General features: G+C 38.2%; 1 protein-coding gene across 3 annotated transcripts; it reads left to right on the top strand.

Moving 5' to 3' along the window:
• The first annotated feature begins 13 nt into the window (after window positions 1-13).
• LOC121756933 (lysine-specific demethylase rbr-2-like) lies at window positions 14-20,618 on the top strand. 3 transcript variants are annotated; one of them, XM_042152372.1, is made up of 34 exons: window positions 14-214; window positions 322-1,707; window positions 4,087-4,144; window positions 6,258-6,380; window positions 6,554-6,611; window positions 6,979-7,115; window positions 8,573-8,731; window positions 8,852-8,938; window positions 10,375-10,554; window positions 11,429-11,581; window positions 11,672-11,857; window positions 11,943-12,014; window positions 12,141-12,236; window positions 12,814-12,900; window positions 13,031-13,147; window positions 13,222-13,429; window positions 13,536-13,600; window positions 13,893-13,951; window positions 14,045-14,176; window positions 14,275-14,434; window positions 14,517-14,852; window positions 15,645-15,824; window positions 15,917-15,978; window positions 16,369-16,447; window positions 17,800-17,949; window positions 18,039-18,172; window positions 18,370-18,481; window positions 18,571-18,644; window positions 19,034-19,178; window positions 19,266-19,415; window positions 19,517-19,612; window positions 19,706-19,801; window positions 19,875-20,080; window positions 20,347-20,618. In XM_042152372.1, the coding sequence occupies exons 2-34, from the start codon at window positions 368-370 to the stop codon at window positions 20,549-20,551; spliced, it is 5,502 nt and encodes a 1,833-aa protein (XP_042008306.1). In that variant the 5' UTR covers window positions 14-214; window positions 322-367; the 3' UTR covers window positions 20,552-20,618. The 3 variants fall into 3 exon arrangements, with proteins under 3 accessions (XP_042008306.1, XP_042008308.1, XP_042008305.1); XM_042152374.1 differs by having other exon boundaries at window positions 295-1,707; XM_042152371.1 differs by having other exon boundaries at window positions 14-1,707.
• The last annotated feature ends 1,390 nt before the right edge of the window (window positions 20,619-22,008 follow it).

The raw sequence follows: 22,008 nt of genomic DNA, 5'->3' as shown, positions 1-22,008 counted from the left end.
CAACAATTTGAAGCGAGTGGTGCGCAGAGAAGAAGCGCAGCTCCAGTTTGGAAGAACCGTTTACTAAATTCGTAATTTCCGTTGATTCGAAGCCCAGAAAAGTAAAGATCTGAATTTTAACCTAAAACTACCTTCAACAAAGAAATCCATAACCAAATTTGCCCATTTCCTCGCTGGAAGAAGAAGATGGAGAGGCCTAAGGATTCTTTCGCGGGTATTCCATTTGCTTCAACTCTTGATCACTGTGATTAAAGTTTGAGTTTGCCATTTTTTATTGCATTTTAATTCGTGCAGATTTTGCTTTATTGCTTGTTTCTGTAGTTCAAATTATCTATTTTTGAACTGAGGTGAGAGTTGTGAAGAAATTATGGAAGGGAGGTTTAGGAAAGTGGAGATAGGGGTTCTAGGAGGAGGGGGTGGGGGTTTATTGAGTGGGAGTGACTGTGGGTCGTTAAATGTGCCGGCGGGTCCTGTGTTTTATCCGACCGAGGAGGAATTTAAGGACACTTTGAAGTATATATATAAGATCAGGCCGGAGGCTGAGCCATATGGAATTTGTAAGATTGTTCCACCTGCAAGTTGGAAACCCCCATTTGCATTGGACATGGACTCGTTCACGTTTGGGACTAAAACACAGTCCATTCACCAATTGCAGGCGCGGTGTGCTCCGTGTGATCCCAAGACTTTTAGGTTAGAGTACAATCAGTTCTTGGGGGAGCATTGTGGGAAGAAGGCAAAGAAACGGATTGTGTTTGAGGGGCAGGATTTGGATTTGTGTAAGTTGTTTAATGCCGCGAAAAGATTTGGAGGATATGACAATGTTGTGAAGATGAAGAAGTGGGGGGATGTTTTCAGGTTCATTCGGCCAGGAGTGAAGATTTCAGCTTGTTCGAAGCATGTCTTGGCTCAATTGTATTTGGAGCATTTGATTGACTATGAAGAGTACTATTGTCAGTTGAATAAAGGAAAAGGCAAGAGTGGAAAGTGCGGTTTGAATGGCTCGAAGAAATGTGAACTGTTGGTCGAGTCTTCAGGTTTCAAGAGAAGACGGAAGAACAATGAAGGCGATAGGGTTGAAATACAGAAAATAGAGGACAAAGAGCATGATCAGATATGTGAACAATGTAAAAGTGGATTTCATGGTGATGTCATGTTGTTGTGTGACAGATGTGATAAGGGTTGGCATACATATTGCTTATCTCCACCACTGAAGACAATTCCATCAGGAAATTGGTATTGTTTAGAGTGTTTAAATTCCGAGAAGGATAGTTTTGGTTTTGTTCCTGGTAAGCAATTTTCAATTGAAGCGTTCAGGCGTGTGGCTGAGCGTGTCAAGAAGAAGTGGTTTGGATCAACAGCTACTTCATGGGTGCAAGTGGAAAAGAAGTTCTGGGAAATTGTGGATGGTTCAGTTGGAGAGGTGGAAGTAATGTATGGTAGCGATTTGGATACTTCTGCATGTGGGAGTGGCTTTCCTCGCCAAATTGATCAAAGGCCTCCATCAGTGGACATTGATGTTTGGAATGAGTACTGTGATAGCCCGTGGAACCTTAATAACCTACCTAGATTACAAGGCTCAATGCTTCGGACTGTCCACCAGAACATTGCTGGGGTTATGGTGCCCTGGCTTTATCTTGGCATGATTTTCTCAGCATTTTGCTTGCACTTCGAGGATCATTGCTTTTACTCGATGAATTATCACCACTGGTATGTAAATAATATTACTATGTAGTTCTAATTTTCTTTTTTCGTCAGTTTCCACTGTTGACAAGAAAAGCTTTAATGCATGATTATAGAGTCATTAATATGCTGCACTGCAGAAGCTTATGCCACTAGCTTTCAAAGTTTTCAACTAAAAAGAAAGTTAATTCGAATGATCAAAAGAAGTTGCTTGATTGCATCACTATTTGCAGTATGAGCACAATCCTATGTCGTATATTGATTGATGATTTGAAGTGAGTTGCCTTATCTATCTATATTATCATCTGGCTCTGCAAAAATAGTATTATCACTGCAGGTCACATGCTTATAAGTGTCTATGGGAAAGAATATTTATGTGTTCTTTCTTAGGGTTAGAGGCAGTGTCTATATGCATGTGCCAAATTTGTTGCAATATCAATGTAAAAAATGGTTTAAATATTTTAAATTGGCGAGACTGTCAAGAATTTATACATTTGCTGTTGAGAATGCTTAGTGATCTGCTGATCATCTTGGTTGGTTTGGTAAATTTTATGTTTGTGCAAATTTTCCCCTACAAAGATGAAGAGACAAAACCCAATATCTTACTATTCTGCTTGGCAGCAATGTTGTCAAAGCAGTATAGTGGTTCATGGCGGTTCGCCCGAAAAATGCCACAGGGATATAGCGTATCGGTATGGCGGGATATAGCGGTCATTAATTACATATATAAAATAATATTTATATATTCATATATAATTCAAAAAATTAGAAAATAATAAAAATATAACATTAAAAACTCTAAAAACATGTAATAAAGCATAAAATAGAAAACAATTATATAAAAGTCTAGAAATTAAAGTCTTTAGCTCAAGTGTTCAACAAAACATAAAACCATGATAAGCTCAATAGACATCAATCATCAAGCTCAACATAGTCTTCTAGCTCATCATCATCACTATCATCGGCATCCATTTCATCTTCATCCTCCATTGCTTCATCCTCTTGATCTCCACTTACACTATCCTCAAATTCTTCCTCTTCCGATTCTTCATCTACAAGCGCAAGCCTTTTCCTTTTCCCTTTCCCTTTTCTAGGTATGATAGGTTCTTTTTTCTTAGAAACTCTAAGACAACTTGAACTAGATGTAGAAGATTCTTTCATCTTCTTTGACCTAGTATATGTCCTAGGCTCTCCAACACCCGAAGCCTTATACACCATGTTCCAATCAAGTGTATCATCGTCATCATGAACCAAATGGCTGGCGGCGGCGGCGCGAGGGCGGCGGCGGCGCGGGGGTGGCGGCGTCAAGTGGCTGGGCGGTGGCTGAGTCACTGAGTGGGGATGATTGTGAATAGGAGGGGCTGTAGGGTGCAGATTGTGAATAGGAGGGGCTGTATGGCTGGGCGGTGGCTGAGTCACTGAGTGGGGCTGGAGGGTGCTGGCAGGTGCTGGCTAGGCTGCAACAGGCGGCGGCGCGACGGTGGGTGGCAGATTGTGGAAGGACTGAAGGAGTAGAGATGAAAAGCGGCAGATTGGGGTTGTGGAATTAGGGTTTAGAATTATTGGGGTTAGAATTATTGGGGTTAGAATTATTGGGGTTAGAATTATTGGGCCTATGCAAAATTAAATTAAAAAATAAAAAGCCCAATAAAAGTCAAAATTAGCACCAAAAAGTCAAAATTGGGCTAAAATACCGCTATTGCGGGATATGGTAGCGCTATGGCGCCACGACCGCCATGGGTATGGCGGCCGCCACAGAAAAATGCTACGTATCGGTGTGGCGATAGCGTTTTCATTAAAAACTGATATGCTATAGCGCAATATCCCCGCTATAGCCGCTATTTGACAACATTGCTTGGCAGTCAACCTTCTCTTGATTGAAGGGTTTTTCACCAGAGGGTTTCTTTACTTAGACAGCAAATCACCCTCCCTCTACCCAAGAAAAGAAAAATAAATAGTGAAGGAAAGAGCTGTAATGGTTTCTGATTAAACTGAAAGTGCCAATAAATTTCCAGTTGGAGTTATTAACATTATCACTTCCAATGGGATTATTATGTGCCATTATCTTTCTATGGGTGCATCACATTGTCTTGATTGTGCTGTCCAATTCTCTAAAGCTAATTAAACATCAGAGAATGCATTATGAGATTCTGCTGGCAGTTTTTTTTTCAATGCTCTATCTGTTTGATAAATGATTGTGTGAGGTTGACTCTTTACTTGTATAGTTGATTAATTGGACTGGGCTGTATGCTGGGTTTGGTGTGCGTGTCTTCCTTGGCTGCTGTCATTTCTCTATGTGGATCTTATACTTTTCTGCTCTCACATTATTCATGCAGTGGGTTCAGTATTCTAGTATGTGTTTTTTTGTACTCTTGACTGACTGACCTATTTGCTCCCTCATTTCAGGGGAGAGCCTAAATGTTGGTACAGTGTCCCTGGTAATGAGGCCGATGCTTTTGAAAAGGTATTGTTGCTTCATTTATTACATACATTTTCCTGTCTTAGGAGGGACTTAGGCATGTGGCTAATTTCGGTGGTGATGTTTGAAACATACAGTATTAAAATTAAACTGTGATGAAGTTTTTTAGGCGTTACACAAAATCTTTCGCATATTTCTGGTCTACATTCTGTTATGGTCTCTTCAGCTGTGGGGCCAGGCCACTATGATATGGAGTTAAAGGCGGAAGTAAAACAAGAACTGGGATTCAATAAATATAAAAGAAGAACAATCCTCCAAAGAGGCCAAGATAATCCTCTGAAGAGGCTTACGGTTGATACCGTCCTAATACACTTTATTTTCCGAGAGATCTAGCTCTTCTAAAGAGGAGCTATTTATAAGGATCAACCTATAGATAAACAAAGAAACAAATCCTCAACATTTAAAGTAACCTTTCAACAATCTCCACAATAATGAAAATAATCTCAAGAGATAATGGAGATCATTAGCTTGATCTCTATCAATTGTAATCTTCAACAATCTCCATAATAATGAAAATAATCTCAAGAGATAATGGAGATCATTAGCTTGATCTCTATCAATTGCCTCGCTGTCAAAACAGCCTTGCCCACAAGGTTGGAGTTGAAACATAAACACATTGCTTTGATCGGTGGAGGCTCGTACTCGTGCTTTCGAAGAGAATCCAGATTGCCAAACAATAGAGAACGACCAACAACATTAATGCATTGCTTGGATATCCTTGTTGTTGGGCTTGCAAGTAGCCATTCATACTCAAGATGTTTGGTTGTCATACGCCTACAACTAGCTTCACTGAATGAACATGTGGAATTGGGAGAGGAAAACATGAGTGAAGAGAGATGGCCTGCCCCAACTGGACGTACAGTGAGGGGTGGAGAGAGTGCAAGCAGTTTTGATTGTGAAAGTGCAAAATTAGGTTGGGTGATGGGCAACTTATGGAGATGCTGATTTGCAGGGATGGATGGTGCATCCAAACGTGGGAGAGTCACGGGTTGCTGAACTGGTTGTATCTCCTGCACAAGGGGGCTGGTTGGGGGCGGATTAGGTGCAAGAGGAAGTAGGGGCGGCGCTGGCTCAGTGTTGAAGTTGTGGGACTTGGTATTGTTGGTGTGAGATAAAGGTTGATCATCTAAAGTGAATGCGATATGTTGCCTGCGCTCCCGAATGAAGCCACGAGACTGCAGATCCTGCAAGAATGGTGCCAAGGCATCATTGATACAGTTAGAGATCCGGGCTTCGAATGTGCTCATTTGCACTTTGATGTTCGCGACCGCCTTCTCCAATCTGTCAAGACGTTCTTCAGTGCTCTGAGTGTTCACCATGATGCGATCCACGTTCACCGCACCAAATTGTTATGGAGTGATAAGGTAGTAAGAACCAATGGATAAACAACTCAAAGATAAAGAATAGAAAATGACTCTCAAGCTTTTGTAAACAAGAACCAACAGAACTTCGAAATAAAATAGATAATAATCCTCTCATCGAGGCCTCGGTTTTCACCGCCTAATAGCTTTGATCTCTCTGGATACATTCTTCAAGCTCCCCTATGGAATATATAGGAGTGCAGTAGACAATAATCCCACCAAATTTGCTCTAATTAATTCAATTATTCAATCAATCCCTAATTTATTCAAATCCCATGAAATCCTAACTTTCTTAATTTAAAACTAAATCAAAGATAATGCAATAGGCCTAGAAATCAGCAATCACTTGGATCCAATCACCATCATTTCCATTCCTAGTAATCGATATCACACTATGTGGTAATTAAGACTCCTCTTTAGCTATCTTATAACCGTCATGGGATTTTGCCAACAATAGTCATGTTTGGAGATGCATCGCTTCTTCAAGGTGTTTTTTGAAACAAGGATGCTACACACTATAATTTCTCTCCGTGTATCCAGAAAGCCATTTTAATTTTATTTCCTCAAGCATCACAATGCGTCTTTCCCAGATGCTTGTCTTCAGTAGTTGTTAGTGTTTGTTACTCTTACGTGTTAAACAGGTGGTAGAACTGCAGAACTGATGAATGAGTAGCCTACTTGATTGCATATTTCCGATTCCTAGGTTGTTTTTGTGTTTGAGAATTGCTGTTGTGTAGGTAATGCGGGATAGTCTGCCCGATCTGTTTGAAGCACAACCAGACTTGTTGTTTCAGCTTGTAACTATGCTGAATCCTTCTGTTCTGATAGAAAAAGGAGTTCCAGTGTACAGTATAATTCAGGTATGTTAAAGTATTTCAAAACTCCGAAACTTGATGTTTATCTCATTGTGAGATTTTTTAAAACTAAATTTATTTTGTCTTTGCAGTAATTTTATCCACCTTAGGTTCTTGGTTTCTTTTAAAAGCTTTAAAGCGTGCAGAATACCTCTGTAATTTCATTTTATTTTTGGCAGGAGCCTGGGAACTTTGTCATCACTTTTCCCCGATCTTATCATGGAGGTTTCAACCTGGGTAAGCATGAAATACTCCCCGTTCTGGCACTTCTTTTTGGCACGGAGTTTAAGAAATGGATGTTTAGTGTGATAAGTTGATAGGTAATAAAGTAGATAATGTAAGAGAGTGAAAAAAGTAGAGAGAATAAAGTATGAGAGAAAATGAAGTAGGAAAGAAAAAGTGAGTTAATCATTACCATATATGGAAATGAATCAACTATAAAGGAACTTCCCGAAATGGAAAAATGATTCAACTATGAAGGAACAGAGGAGTAGTTAAATTGCATTCCCTAGTAAGCTTGAAACATGAAATCTTATCACTTGTATCTCTTTGTCTAATTAGTTCTTATATTTAGTTTAGTTCTAAGACATTGCTTTGGTGGCAGGCTTAAATTGTGCTGAGGCTGTCAATTTTGCCCCTGCTGATTGGTTACCTCATGGTGGTTTTGGAGCTGAGCTTTACCGGCTTTATCATAGAGTACCTGTTTTATCACATGAGGAACTCCTGTGTGTTGTGGCAAAGGTTTGGTATTCTTTTGCTGCTTAATTTTTGTGTTGGTTCCATTTGGCTTGTTTATGGGAGAAGATTGTTTTAGTAGATGCTGTCCTCCAATGTTTTACGAAATGATTTAAAATGGTTAAAAATTCATACTACATTCGTCCTTTAAAAATAACAACTATTTCCATTTTGGTATGACAATACACCTACTTTCAATTTGTTTGATTTTACCACGATGAAGTTTGCCAGCCACCTTTTAAGATTGACGTGTCACTTTAATGAGATGAAATGGTTTTGGCGTGCCAAAATTTGGGCTATGTGGTGTTTTTCAGAGTTTAACAATGACGTTTAGGTTGTTGTTTGTCTTTGTGTCCTGTTCTCATCCTTTTGTGTCTGTCCGTCTATCTCTACTGCCGGATTCTGGCAGCCTCAATCGTTCACATATTGGCCCCTCCTTGCAAACACATCTGGAAAATCTACAATCTGTTCTGGAATCTGATACCGTGCCAATCCGCACCGAGCCAACCTTTCCTGACACACAACCTCATCAACAACAACCTCAACCAAACACCAACACCAACACCAAATTGCCCAACCATCAACATCGTTCAGCCAAATCCATTTCGAAACGGAAAAAACCCCCAAATTTGGGCACTCCAAAGTTCAACAAAATGAAACAAAAAGGGAGGAATAAGGTGAAAGGGAGGATTAAAAGACAAAGACTCGAGATGCGACAAGTTGACAACCATTACCGTACCGCCGAAGATGAACTGATGAAGAAGAATCAGAACTTGAAATGGAGGAGGATGACTGAAACTTTGAATGTGAGATTGGAAGGAGACAAAATTTCTAATGAGGACAAGGAAAACCGACAGCAGAACAACCCAATAAGGGAACTCGGGCAGCGACGTCACGCCGCCACATCAATCGGAGAATGTCGGTCTTCAGCCTTTAGACATAGTCCCGTCGCCCAACTTGGTTTTAAACCCAACCCGAATAACCAGATTCAGTTGAACTACTCTTCCATTCCTCTGTCATCCACACCGCTACACAAGTTAGCATTGCCCTGAATTCTATCTCCTAGATGAAGAATCTGTAACCCTAATCCCTAAAAGAAATGAATCTGTAACTAAATCCTAATACACCATTATTTAAAGTGTGGAACGATGTATGCAATGTCGGACAGTGTGTCCACATAGGCAATTTCTTGACTCCACGCCATCTTAAAATTCGGGATTTTAATTTCGTGGTAAAATCAAAACAAACTGAAAGTTCGTGTATTCTCATACTAATTACCCAATTTATATGCAATTCATGAATTTTGTCGAAGATTTTGTATTTAGAGGCTAATATCCAAAGTTAAACCATGATTATAGAACATTACTTTCTAACTTTGACTATCGTTTTTTTTATTTCCTCTTTCTAGTTGTAATGATCTTCAAGTCATTATAATTTATAAGGTTGCTATATTTTTATCGCAGAGTGAATTCGATAATGGAGTGTCCCCTTACCTCAAAGAGGAGTTGCTTAGGATATACAACAATGAGAGAACTTGGAGGGAGCGGCTTTGGAAAAATGGCATAACTAGATCTTCTCGTATGACACCTCGAGTACAGCCTGATTATGTTGGTACAGAGGAGGTATGCAATGAGTTTTGTACTTCTGTTCAGTGTATGGGTAGGCGGTGATTACATCCCCTCCCCCCCTCTTCCCGCATAGATCTGCTTTTCATCTGATTAGTATCACTGATGTTTTTCAAGGATCCAATGTGCATCATTTGCCAGCAACTATTGTACCTCTCTGCTGTTTCTTGCAACTGTAGACCATCCACATTTGTTTGCCTAGAGGTGAGACAGCCCTAGCTGCTTAAATAATTTACTATTTCAATGTCATCTACTTCATCTTAATTGTTGAATGGCTTTGAAGTTCATCTTGATAAAGGTAGTTCTTGTTTACTTTGTTGTGTTTTATGAGTGGGTGTGAGGGTTGGGTTATGTTCCTGCCTCTTTCACTGATGCAAGTAGTGGTAGGGCTACAAGGTAAAAGATTTATGTGCAATTATGTTGCAGACTGATGTGGAGAAAAAATGGAAATGTAATCAGTACCCACAAAATGTTTGATCAAATGAATAACTTAGTGCACAAAGTGTTTGAATAGATAAGTGAATGAAAATGCATGTATCAAATAAATGACTCCTATTATGTACCTTGATGTGGAATAAAATTCTAAATGATTATTTTCAAATAAAAATGCATGTTAAATATAATACTCCCTCCGTCCTATAGAAATAGGCCATATTTTCTTTTTCGTCCGTCCCATAGTAATAGTCCATTTCCATTTATGACAATTTTTATCTCCTTCTCTTTTACTTTATCATTTATGGCCCCACCATCCATACACACAACTTTTTCTCCTTTTCTCTTACTTTGCCAAATTATGCATTAAAATTTGTGCCAACTGTAAAGGGCCTATTTCTATGGGACGGAGGGAGTAAGTAATTATAAATCCTAATTTGATTATTGAAGCCTAGTTAATAGTTGCAAAATTTAAAAATTAATCACAAATAGATTGAAAAAAATGAAAATATACTTAAAAAATAATAGTGGAATATCAAAATTGAGATTCCTCTTTGGAGGCCGTGGAATGCTTCTGTCCAACAATGATCTCTGAAAGATACCTCCCTCTATCTTCAGAATGATACTTAAACAGTTTACAAAAGACTCCTACACAACTGACTTCGGAAAAAAATAAATTCGCATCTACTTGACAAAAGATAGTAACAAATGAATTATAAAATCCCAAAGATATTGATAGACTCCCCCCATGCCAACATCTTTGATGGATGATAGACGTCCCTTCCACACACCTCTACGACCAATACGCCTCTCCACTTATTCCAGACATGGCATTGCGTGCTTACTGGGTTTCCGATTGTAGTCCATCACATCCGTTCTGCAACGCGTGTAGATGTGCCAAGGATGATTGCTATCACAGACGATGATTGATATATGCAACAAGTCACGGTTAATTTTTCTTATATGACCATATTGAGGGGGTTTTCCTGATAGTTGACCACTCTGTCCATTTATATTTTGCAACATCATCTTTTTATTCGCCTTGTGTGATACGTCTTCCAACTGCCAGTTTTTTGCTGAATGCTTGCCGATCTGGTGACTCTATGCAATTCAGTGTCTTTATGTTGTGCTTTCATTGATATGTATCTCAAGGGCCAAAAGACTGTATTGAAACATCTAGAAATTGAAATGATGTTCTTTTCTTGCAGCACTGGGAGCACCTCTGTGAGTGCAAGCCAATCAAACTTCGTCTTCAATACCGCCATACTCTGGCAGAACTGACTGGTTTGCTGCATGAAGCTGATAAGTTTTATTTGGTGGAAGCAGCTGAGGATTCACATTTGAAAAGAACTGCAAGCTCAGAAAAACAAGCAGTATTAACAAAAAAGGTTGAGATAATATTAATGATACATTGAAAGAGTAATTCTTCTATTCATTTTGTGCAAAGAGTTTCTTGTCTGAATTTCTACTAGTACAGTTACCATTTCTCAAGATGTGATCTGTCAATTTTTCTGCACAATTGCCATTGGTCATTAGTTTAAGATATAATTTGAAGACATTTCTTGCTTTGGTACCCGACCTTTTACATGTGCTCATAGTATCTATCCTTAAATGTTGTGATATGACTGCCTCCCTTCTTGCTATTATTTTAAAAGTTCATACCTTGGAGGTAGCAAGACAGTGTTCGTTGCTGCTAGCTTAATTTTATGAATAGAGCAGGTGGAATTAAATTGTCTGTCTGCAAAAAAATAGTTTCATTTTGCTATTTTGGGATGTCCACAAAAAATAGTCCCATTTCTTAAAATTGAAAGTTTCTCTCTCATACTTTACCCACACTCTCTCTCTCTCCCTCTCTCTCTCTCTCTCTCTCTCTCTCTCCCACTTAACCCACTTTTTGTCATTTTTCTTACTTTACCAATTTCTCATTAAAACCCGTGCCGAGTATCAAGTATCACATTGCACCAGCTTAGTGAAGAACCACTTTTATCTCAGTAAAGCAAACAATTTTTCGGAGATCTTCAGTTTGTGAAATGTAGATCTGAAAATCATAGAACGTCTTTGGGTTATAAGCTTCTAGGTGTTATTCACTGGTCACTGTTCAGCCACATATAGTTTCTACTATTGCATAGAACTCTGTATCCTGCTGGAAGAAACTTGTTTAACCAAGCATAGCACTCACTCCATTTGCATTAATCGAGGATTTTTTTTTTTGCTTTGTCAATGTGAGATGATAATTTACTCCATGACATTCTCCATTTATAGGTCAAGGGTGGCCATGTCACACATTTGCAACTCGCTGAAGAGTGGATTTTGAGATCATGTAAGATACTCGACCATCCGTACTCTAGCCAATCTTATGTCATTGCTATAGAAGAAGCTGAACAATTTCTTTGGGGGGGTTCTGAGATGGATCTTGTAAGCATTATTACTCTCCTCAGTGTCTCTGGCTTCAACTGAATTTTAGTTGTGCGTGCATCTGAAGATCCTCTAATTATCTGTCCACAGGTGCGAGAAATGCATACCAGCTTGGTTCAAGCACGAAAGTGGGCAAAATCTGTGAGAAATTGTGTTTCTAAGTTGAAGACGTGGTCCAAAAAGTCTGACTTAGAGAAGGTTCAGATGAATCATGTCAATGAGTTGCTCAAATTTAATACCCCACCTTGCAATGAACCTAGACATGTTCAGTTAAAGGTTGAACTGTTCATGTATGTTATTAGTTTTCAGTATTCTGTGCATTGGGTGCTGAGCTTAATGGTTAATGTCAATATCTATGCAGGAATACAAAGAAGAAGCTGATATGCTAATTCAGGAAATTAATTCTGCCCTCGCATTATGGTCACAATTTTCTGTAAGATAGCTTCTAGACCCTCCTTTCAGTAGCTGTTGTTCTGCTTAACACAGATACTGCTGGATTTATTGTACAAGAGTTGAGCTTACACCTGTCTTTGTATTTTTACCTTGTGAACTTGTCCAGTTAGATGATTTGGAGATCTTATATATGAAGGCTGTTGACCTACCAATCCACACAATGGAAACTGAGCAACTAAATCTCAAGCTTTCTGCTGTGAAGGTATTTGTGATTTTGGGTATATTTGGTTTCTATGCCAGGGTTTATTTCAGTAAACTAGTCTGATTAAAATTACTTCAATGTACTACTCCCTTCCACCAAGAGTGTGCAACATTGAGGAAGACACAAGTTTTAATAAATTGTTAGGTAGTTATTTGGTTAGTGGAGAAAGTGTCCCATCATGGGAAAATAGTGGGTTAAGATAGTGGTGACCATGGGTATTTTTTAATTTTTTTTGTAAATAATGAGTATTGTCCAGAAAATAGAAGTTGTACATTCTCTGTGGACACCTTAGAGGCAGTTGTTGCACTCTTGGTGAAGGGAGGGAGGGTGTATCATTATTTTCAAGGACTTCCATGTTTTCTCAGTTTGAAAAGGTTCTTTCAGTTCTCTAATTTAGATTGTTGTCTAATATCTCTACTTGCTTAAGATGGTTTGGCGTAGATGCATGGTTTACTAATAATGGTGAATGAAACAGTGAACAATTTTATCATCACTTAATGATAGTGTTAGGAACTTTTTTGTTTTGTTTTTAAATATAATACATGTGTAACAACTTTGTGGTCATTGCATGTGTTAGGTTTGGGTGGACAATGTTAGAAATTGTTTCTGTCAGAAAGTTCATTCCTCAGTTCAGATGGATATGCTCTACAAGCTTCAGGCAGAGGTATACTAAAGTTTTTCCCCTCTTGCTCTCCATCCCCACCTTCCCCTATCCCCTCGTGTCTTTTTTTCCTGCACGGCCGACAATTGTTTTATGTTTTTCTTTCATATAGTTGGCTGTTTATAATTTTCAGATATCAGGGAAACAACTTCAGCTTCCTGAACCAGATAGGCTTAACGATTTGATAAGGCAAGTCGAATCTTGTCGGTCTCGGTGCATTCAGATTTTGAAAGATTTGGATTCGCTAAAGGTTGTGGTTGCAGTTTTTTTATATATTGGCCATTTATGTGGAGCTCTTCGTTAAATCTACTACCTTTTCGACAGGAAATCGAACAGTTTCTTGGTGAATGGGATGATTTTACTGTTAACGTTCCAGAGCTAGAACTTTTGAGAAATTATTACAGTGATACCATATCCTGGATGTCGCGTTTTGATCATGTTCTTATGAATGTTCAAGAACGGGAGGATCAAAGAAATTTAGTTGATGAGTTGACAAGCATCCAGAAGGATGGACTGTTGCTTAAAATCCGAGGTATATCGCACTGTGACTTCCGTGATTGTGTCTGCTGATTAATATTGTTTGTTCTATTCAAATTATGGGTATGTTATATATAAATCTCTTCTTTCTTCTGATATAGTGGATGAGTTGCCTCGTGTTGAACTTGAACTTAACAAAGCACGGTGCCGTGTAAAAGCATTGGAGGTAACTTGATCCCTGTTTTGGTTAAAGATGTGTATTCGCCATCCTGCTCCTGGCCTGTTACTGTTTTAAGTCTTGTTTTTTTTGGTAAATGTGTGCTTCTTCGGTAATATGGAGCACATGTCCACTTTGATTTCTAAATGATGTTGCTAGGTATTAATTGGTAACATCACCAGTTAAGCCACTGTGCTCTCTTTGTCTTGGATTTTGGGTGTGAAGATATTGTGTGTACTCTAAGTCGCTTATATACAATTGATAGATAGCATATCTAAAAGCATCATCAACTTCAATACAGGCACTTCATGGTGAAATGTCCATGGATTTTGTTCAGCAACTGATGTCGGAAGCAACAATGTATGCTACTTTTTGTAATTTGTTTGTTTTAATTTCTTATTAGCTTATATATAATTAATTTATAATTGAAGTCTGAACTGCATATCTTGTCAGACTGCAGATTGAGAAAGAGAAGATCTTTGTTGATATGTCACAAAGACTTGCTGGTGCTGTTTGCTGGGAAGCAAAAGCACAAGAGCTTTTTGCAACCAAGGCACCTATGTCTGAGTTTGAGGATATTTTGAGGTTGTACTATAAATGTTATTTTGAACTCCTAGCTGTTGAACTGATGTGATCATGTTAGTGCCCCTTGTTAATGAAATATTTAAATACAATATTTTCAGGGCTTCTGAGGAGATTGGCATCATCCCACCATCTCTTCCTGAAGTCAAACTTGCATTGTCAACAGCTAAGCAGTGGTTATCGAAGTGCAAACCATTCCTACTTCAGGGCTCATCCAGTTTCCCCGTCTCAGATTCTTGTTTCCAAGTTGGTGTATTGAAGGTTAGTCCCCTTGATGTTGATATTAAGTTTGCAGTTATTGTTCTCTACTGATGAATCTCACTGATGGTTTATAATTATGTAGGAGTTGGTGTTGGAATCAGAAGACTTGAAGGTATACCTTGAAGAATGTTCACTGCTTGAAAAAGTTTTGAAGAAGGTTAGTGAGTGGGAACATGAGGCCAGCTCTTTACTACAAGATGCAGAGAACTTGTGGCTTGTCCACATTGTTGGTGAAGGCACTGCCAGCTCTCTTAAACCAAGACTTGAACATCATGTTCATTCAATTGAGAATGCTGTTGCAGCTGGTGTTTCCCTTGATCTTAAGCTTAACATGGTTCCTAAACTGCAAGATGCTTGTTCTATGCTCAAGTGGTGCATTCGTATCATCTGTTTTTCTTCTGTTGTTTCTACCCACAAGGTTATCCTATTTCTTCGTCATAGTTTTCAAGATCCAAACTACACTTGGATTCTGATTAGATGTCGTTTATTTCTTGCAATCTTTTATTGAGCTTCTATCCAACTTGCCTGCTTCAAAAATGTTAATTTGCTTTCTTTCAATTCAAGACAATAAGCAGCCAGTGTAATTTCAAAGCTGTCTGTCTCTATTGTTCATTACAATTATTAACACCAAATATTTGCATTTAGAACTGGGTTATGATATTCTTCTGTCTTCTAACTGGGGAGATTTCTGTTAATTCTATTTTTATTTCCTATCTCTACATCTTTGCATTAATATTTCTTTTGGTTTCTGAGGTCAAATTTCTTTTGTCATTGTCTTAATTACTATGGTGTTTAACATTTACCCGCTTCGAAGAAATTGTGTCCCTCCTGCGTCTATCATAAGCATCCTTAAGTGGGAAATTTTCTTTTTATCCATGATTCACTTCCTTTCTAATCATGTGTGATGCATCTAGAAGGCATGCTACTTTTATAGTGACATGTCCTATGCCTTGGATTATTTGTTTCATGAAATGTCTGAATACCTTAAGTTGATTTTAAACATTTTTTCTTTGTTTTGTGGTTTGTCATTTTAATCCAACCAAAGTAATGCATGAGGGGAAATAAAGTGCACTCATATTAATTTATTGTTAGTCATACCTATCTTTTAGAAGATTGGAAATATTTTCGTATTGTTGGATATCTATTAATTTTTCTGTTTAATAGCTTTATGGTTTGCAGATCGTCTAATGGTCCAATTCTTTTGTTTTAGGAAGTCGAGATGATGTTGGATGATGCTGACAATCTTCCTGGAACATATAAATCCAGTGCTTTGTGGATTTCATTGTTTGATGGCTTACAATGGCTGAGGAAGTCCATTCACATTCTTGACCCTAACAATCACTGGCAGTTTGAAGTCAGCGACGTTAAAAAACATATTCTTCTATCAGAGGTCTCTATGATTGTATATTCTACCATTCATTCATGGAAAGTAGATAACGCCAGATCTGCTCTTTTATTCATCTAACTTTTTTTAAGTTGCAGGATTTGCACATTTCGTTTCCATTGATTGTTGGTTGTCTACGGGATGCAGTTCAGAATCACAAGTAAGTTATTTCTATTACAGCATTATATAAGGTGTCTTAGTTCCATCTGCTGCAGTTTTTGGCTGTAAAATACTCCCTCCGTCCCTTTGTAGCTGAGTCGTATTCCTTTTTGGGTTGTCCCACTGTAGCTGTCATTTCCTTTTTTGACAAAAAGTACTTTACTCTCTCTTACTTTACACTCTCGTCATCTCTCTACCTTTTTCCTTTCTACTTTATTCTCCTTTTACTTAACTCATTTAAAACAATTTTTCTTAAATCCCGTGCCGAAAAGAAATGCCTCTACTATAGAGGGACGGAAAGTATTATTTTAAGGTCCACTAATATACTGAGCAAATTTATATATTTGAGTCATACTTTTAATGCTATGTAATAGTTTCTATATTTGTATAGTTTGTGGTTGAAGCAAGTTCTCCTCTTTCTTGGACTCAGTCTTGGAGACCGCTCATGGGATTCATTGCTGCAGCTCAAAGTAAGAAAGTCAATTTACATTTTGGTCTAGATTTTTGGCAGTATATTTGAGGATAATTAGCATCTATCATGGAATTTACCTTACAGCCATTTCATGCTGTATGTTGTTTAAGCCATATCTGTGAATTGACCTTGTTGAGTGTCTCTCTCACTTGAAGTGTTGGGCCACATACCAGTTTGACTAGAACGTGTTTCTTGGATTGTGTACTTAACGAGAATGACCTACAAGAAGGTTGTTCTTAGAAATACTATGAAATTACCTTAAAGAAATGGCTACTGAGTCAGATATTTAAAATAATTAAGTAAAATAATGTGAGATTAATCTTAACGGGGCTTCAGTAGAATGAAGGGGAGGATGCTTTAAATTGGTATTTATTTGTCTCCGCATGTTTGTTGCACTTTTAAATTGGTATTTATTTGTCTCCGCATGTTTGTTGCACCATTTATTCTTGACATAATGAACAATAATGTTCGTAAAAATGGTTTGGAAAGTAGATATTGTTAATTTTATTTACGTTAAGCACTCATTCTGATAAATCTTGCACAAAGAGAAGACCCAACACAAGAGATCTTGCCACTATAATGTTAAGTTTGTTGCTCGAGTTAGTCTTTTTACATAAACTTTAATATGTATGCATATCAGTTCGTATCCTTTCCAGTGATGGGTATAATTGTAGCTTTTTTTGTTATAGAAAGGAAGCATAATAAAAAGTTGATGTATTCATGGATCATGAATGGTTGTTGTTAAGCCTTTTCCTTTGTCTAATTCAAATGGTACCTAAAATGTTAAGTATGTTGTTGAAATTAGGCTCTTGATGTGCTTAGAATTCCTTGGAACTGCGTCCATGTCTTAATGGAAGTTGCTAGCCTAGTTTAAAGGGCATGCTTATTATGGTTCTTGTTTGATATCATAGTTCTTGTTTATTGCACTTGTCGCCTGCAATCAAGACATTGAATATCTGTGACTGCATAAATTATTAAGAAAAGTAGATCTGTTGCTTTGCTCTAAAGATTATGTCGTTGGTGTAGGAAGAATAATGCTATATAAGAGTTAGTTCTTTGAATGACTGATTATGGAAACATCGACTCTTTTGTATACAAGTTCCATTCCTTGATGGGTCCTTGCACAGTTACACCTTTCTTTCATTCATTCTCTGTACCTTTGAAACTGTGGTCTTAGTGGTTGTGTTGTTCACTTGTTCTTACCATCTGTACTGCATTACCTAATGACCAAATGGTCAATGTACATTGTTTCATGGAAAGAGAACATAAAATTGTTCTTATTTTGCATTTAGAAGTCAAATTGTGTTTACTGGATTTTATGGTTATTGAAATTGCAATTTTAACATCTAGGAACATGGAACTCTCAACGCATTCAATTGTGTTGAACTACAGAAAGTTCTGCTTGAGTTTGAAAAAGCTCAGAAGTGGAAAGAGCGTTGTGTCGAGCTAGTTAAGCCTTCAATTGGGGAGGAAAATCCACCACTTAATACTCTCACACAGGTTATTGAGACTGGTCCTATTATGAATCCAGTTAAATGATGTGTGGTGGTTATCGTCTAATTCTGAAGCAATTACTATTTTTGTTTCAGTTAAAGAATGTTCTTGAGAGATCTCTTGGAATATTTAACTATCACGAGACCGGAGAATCAATAAATTTATGCTTATGCTGCATCAAAGCTACTGAGGATCTTGACCTTTTGACTTGTTCTATTTGCAAGGACTGGTCAGTTTTCTAGGCACATCATTGTCATGTCCACCTGTGCTAAAATTTTCAAATAGATGCATAGCTTTTTGGCAGGCAGCAATGATCCATTATATTACTCTCTCTCTTCAACTTATATTATACTTCCCATGGAAACTACTCTCTTCAACTTTCTTAATCAGCAATTACTACCTGCTTATTTAATATCTATTTTGCAGTTTCCACGTGCAATGTACAAAGACATTGTTGGAGGATGCTGCTTCATTTGTTTGCCAATACTGCGACTTTGTGAATAGTGCTAAAATTCCTCATGGTGGATGTAGCATGCTGGTAGTGGTTTGTGATTGACTGATAATTTACTTCTCGCTGGAGTTAATGCATGGAAATTTAATGTTATAATTTCATCTCTCCTTGTGTAGAGATCTGGAAAGAAGCATATTGCATTGAATGAGCTTAAAGTTCTTCTATGTGATGCCAACGATCTTTGTCTGCGGTAATCCACCTTATTTCTTGCAATTTTTGGATTTGTTTGCTATTGATATTTGTGCACTTTTGTTGGTCGGCAGATTTTCCATTGCTCAAGATTTATAAGCTTAGAAACTAGAGAAAATAACATGATTGCCTCGAGATGATATTAGCCGTGGGGTGTATACTGTTTATGTGCATATGTTCATATATCTCGAATTGATTGAATCAGTCTCCACTTTGGTTTTTGTACATGCTACATATGCTTCTTCCTGCCATCAGCTATAGGTATCGTTGATGTTGAAAAATGTATCTGTGTATGAGATTGTGTGTCCTCACATGAAGTTAAATCATTTAGTTCAGTGAATACTAGCATTATTATTCCATAATGAATCTGATATGTGTTATTTTGCACAGGACGGAAGAATGGGAGATATTGGACCAAATTGTTGCGAAAGCGTATGATTCCAATGCACGCGCTATGGAAATCGTAAATTCCGCATTATCCTACACCAGCCAAGATCTTGACGTTGTCAAACAAAAGTTGTGTATTGCTTTGAAGGTATGAGGGGATGTAATCTGGTATATTGGCACCGCCATCTTTTGAGTCTTCATTTAGTTTACTAAAAAAGATACGATTTTTTTTCAGGCAACAAATGTTTCAGGCATTTCCGATGATGAGGCAGATCTCAAATTTGAGTTGGCATTGGCTAGAAATTCATGGAAAATCAGAGCAGATAAATTTTTACGAAGCTCAGAAAAGCCCACTCTTCAACAGATCGAGCATCATCTGCATGAAGTACTGTGTTTTTCATCCAGTATAATATTTTGGTTTGAGTTTATTCATATAATGAAATCATTTCGTTCCTATGATTATATTCTGTTGCTGTAATGTTTCAGGGACTGGTTATGAAGATCCCTCCAGAAGATTACTTCACTGAAAAATTAACAGAAATCAGGGACTTGGGCTCGCGATGGGCAGATACAGCCAAGCAGGTCATAACTTCATACATCATACATAGAGACAGTGCTTCTATCCTGCCACATATGATCATCCTTCTAATTCTCTATCCCTTAAGATACAAACAGGTCTCAGCGGATGGTGGGATACTTGGATTGGATCGAGTGTTTGCTCTTATTTACGAGGGTGAGAGTTTGCCGGTATCCTGTGAAAAGGAACTAAAGGTAAATGACCGAGAAATTCTCATGGCCAATTGCCCTTTACAGTACTGTTATCCTGAGCTTGTTGCTGCTGCAGTTGCTGAAGGATCGGAGCATGCTTTACTGCATTTGTCGGAGACCATACGGCCAGAGAGCTATGATCGCTTGTGACAAATGTGACGAGTGGTATCACTTTGACTGCGTAAAAATCTCGTCAGCCCCAAAGTTTTACATATGTCGAGCATGCAATCCTTGTCCGGGTGAAGATACGCCTCCATCAGTGGCAGCTGCACAGGACAACAGGCAAGTAGTTATTGTGCTTTACAATGGATTTTCCTATCGTTTCTAGAAAATATGCGTGGTGAAGGGTGATTTATGAGAACAATGTACACAGTAGGAATTCATAGCATACTAATATGCATCATGCTTTATCAAAATCTATATTAAGTAGTCATTTGATGAACACGAATGTGGATGAGAGTTGAAGCTGAGTTCGAGCTCTCGATCAATTTACTTGATAAATGATGGATGGGATTTCATATTTTGTGGTTGCTATATTTGATTTGCAGGTGTAGTGCTGAAGAGCCTCATACACCGTTGAGGAGGTCCGAAATGAGGAGGAACTCATCGAAGAAGATAGGTGCGGAGATGGAGATGGATTATAGCAAATTTGAGAGATTATTATGGAAACAGAGGAAGCCTTTTAGAAGGGCAGCTCGAAAACGTTCTCAACTTGAGACTTTATCTCCCTTCTTCTACGTACAACATAAGTGATTAATATTGTAGTTGTAGAGACATGTATTATTCATCAATCTATTCAATTGATTCCCCCCCACCCCTACTTTCTGTGTTCTCATATTTAAATCCTATGCTTTTACTTAAGTTCCACTTACCATCCCAGTTCATGAAAAAGGTTTTAAAAAATTGTTTAATTTAAATTTTCGTTTTTTTTAATAATCCATAAAATTGGTGTATAAATACATATCTTTATTTTGGAATATCTCATTTATTCAAACTATTAGTTGATTTTTTATTATAAATTTTAATAATAAAAACAGTCGCTTTATTTTGGACTCAATAACTAAAAGAATGTCACATTACTAATTTTTGGTGTCAACGATATATCAGATAAGAGCATTCCCATCCGTGCTCTTGCCAACGAGCACAGATGTGGGTCCGGATTCACTTTACTCCCTGCTCTTAGGCAAGAGCACAACATTTACATTCGTGCTCTTCTGCAAGGACAAGCTAAAGGGTCTCACCATTCTATTATTCAATTTAAATAAAAACATTTCCACAAAATTAAAATGCATTAAAAATATCCAGAATACTATTACAAATTACAAAAAAATTAAAAATTACATAATTAAAATCCAAAAAATTAAAAAGTACATAATTAAATTCATAAAATTAAAAAAATCCACTACTCGTGGTCGAATTTCGCCCAAATGTGTTTCATTAGGTCTTCTTGTAGCTCAATGTGGGCTCGGGTATCGCCCATTGTGTTCCTTGTTTCGATTCTCTCGCCCACCGCCGTATGCACACCTCGGCGTGGGGGAGACCTCGCGGTTGAGCTTGCGGCTTCATCCTCGTCGTAAAAGCTAGCCGCCATCTATCATTCGTTAGCTATAATCATGTTGTGCAAGATAATATACGTGTATATGATGTCGGCAATATTTTTCACGTACCACAGCAGAGACGGAGCCTTCACAATGTTGAATCGGGCTTGAAGGACCCCAAAAGCTCTTTCGACGTCTTTCTCTTGACACTGCGCAAAAAGAACCCGTCTTGCGCAAAAAGAACCCGTCTCTGGTCTTGCGGGTTGCTGAATATCTTCACGAAAGTCGACCACCTTGGGTAGATACCATCGGCGAGATAGTAACCCATGTGGTATGCATTTCCGTTGACGGTGAAGTCGATCGCCGGTGCTACACCATTCAAAACATCATTGAAGAGTGGTGAAGAATAGAGCACGTTCAAGTCGTTGTTGGATCCGGCAATACCAAAATATGCAGGCCAAATCCATAGGCGGTAGTCGGCGACCGCTTCAAGGATAAGTATTGGGCCACCGCCTTTGTGGCCGCTTAAGTGTTGCCCCCTCCAAGCAGTCGGACAATTCTTCCACCTCTAATGCATGCAGTCAATGCTGTCAAGCATACCGAGAAAACCATGGACTGTTTCATGAAGACAAAGCAACCGTTGGCAATCATCGGTAGTGGGTGCCCGAAGGA

Source organism: Salvia splendens, chromosome 12 (assembly GCF_004379255.2).
Source record: "Salvia splendens isolate huo1 chromosome 12, SspV2, whole genome shotgun sequence".
Lineage (NCBI taxonomy): Eukaryota > Viridiplantae > Streptophyta > Magnoliopsida > Lamiales > Lamiaceae > Salvia > Salvia splendens.
This window is presented reverse-complemented; position numbering and strand designations above follow the sequence as displayed.

Bases quoted from the DNA above. Each gene is read 5' to 3' on its own strand.
- LOC121756933 (XM_042152372.1), top strand. From the start codon at position 368: ATGGAAGGGAGGTTTAGGAAAGTGGAGATAGGGGTTCTAGGAGGAGGG. The intron at 12,237-12,813 runs GTATTTGTGATT...TGCATGTGTTAG, and splicing joins TCAAGCTTTCTGCTGTGAAG to GTTTGGGTGGACAATGTTAG. The intron at 20,081-20,346 runs GCAAGTAGTTAT...TTTGATTTGCAG, and splicing joins GCAGCTGCACAGGACAACAG to GTGTAGTGCTGAAGAGCCTC.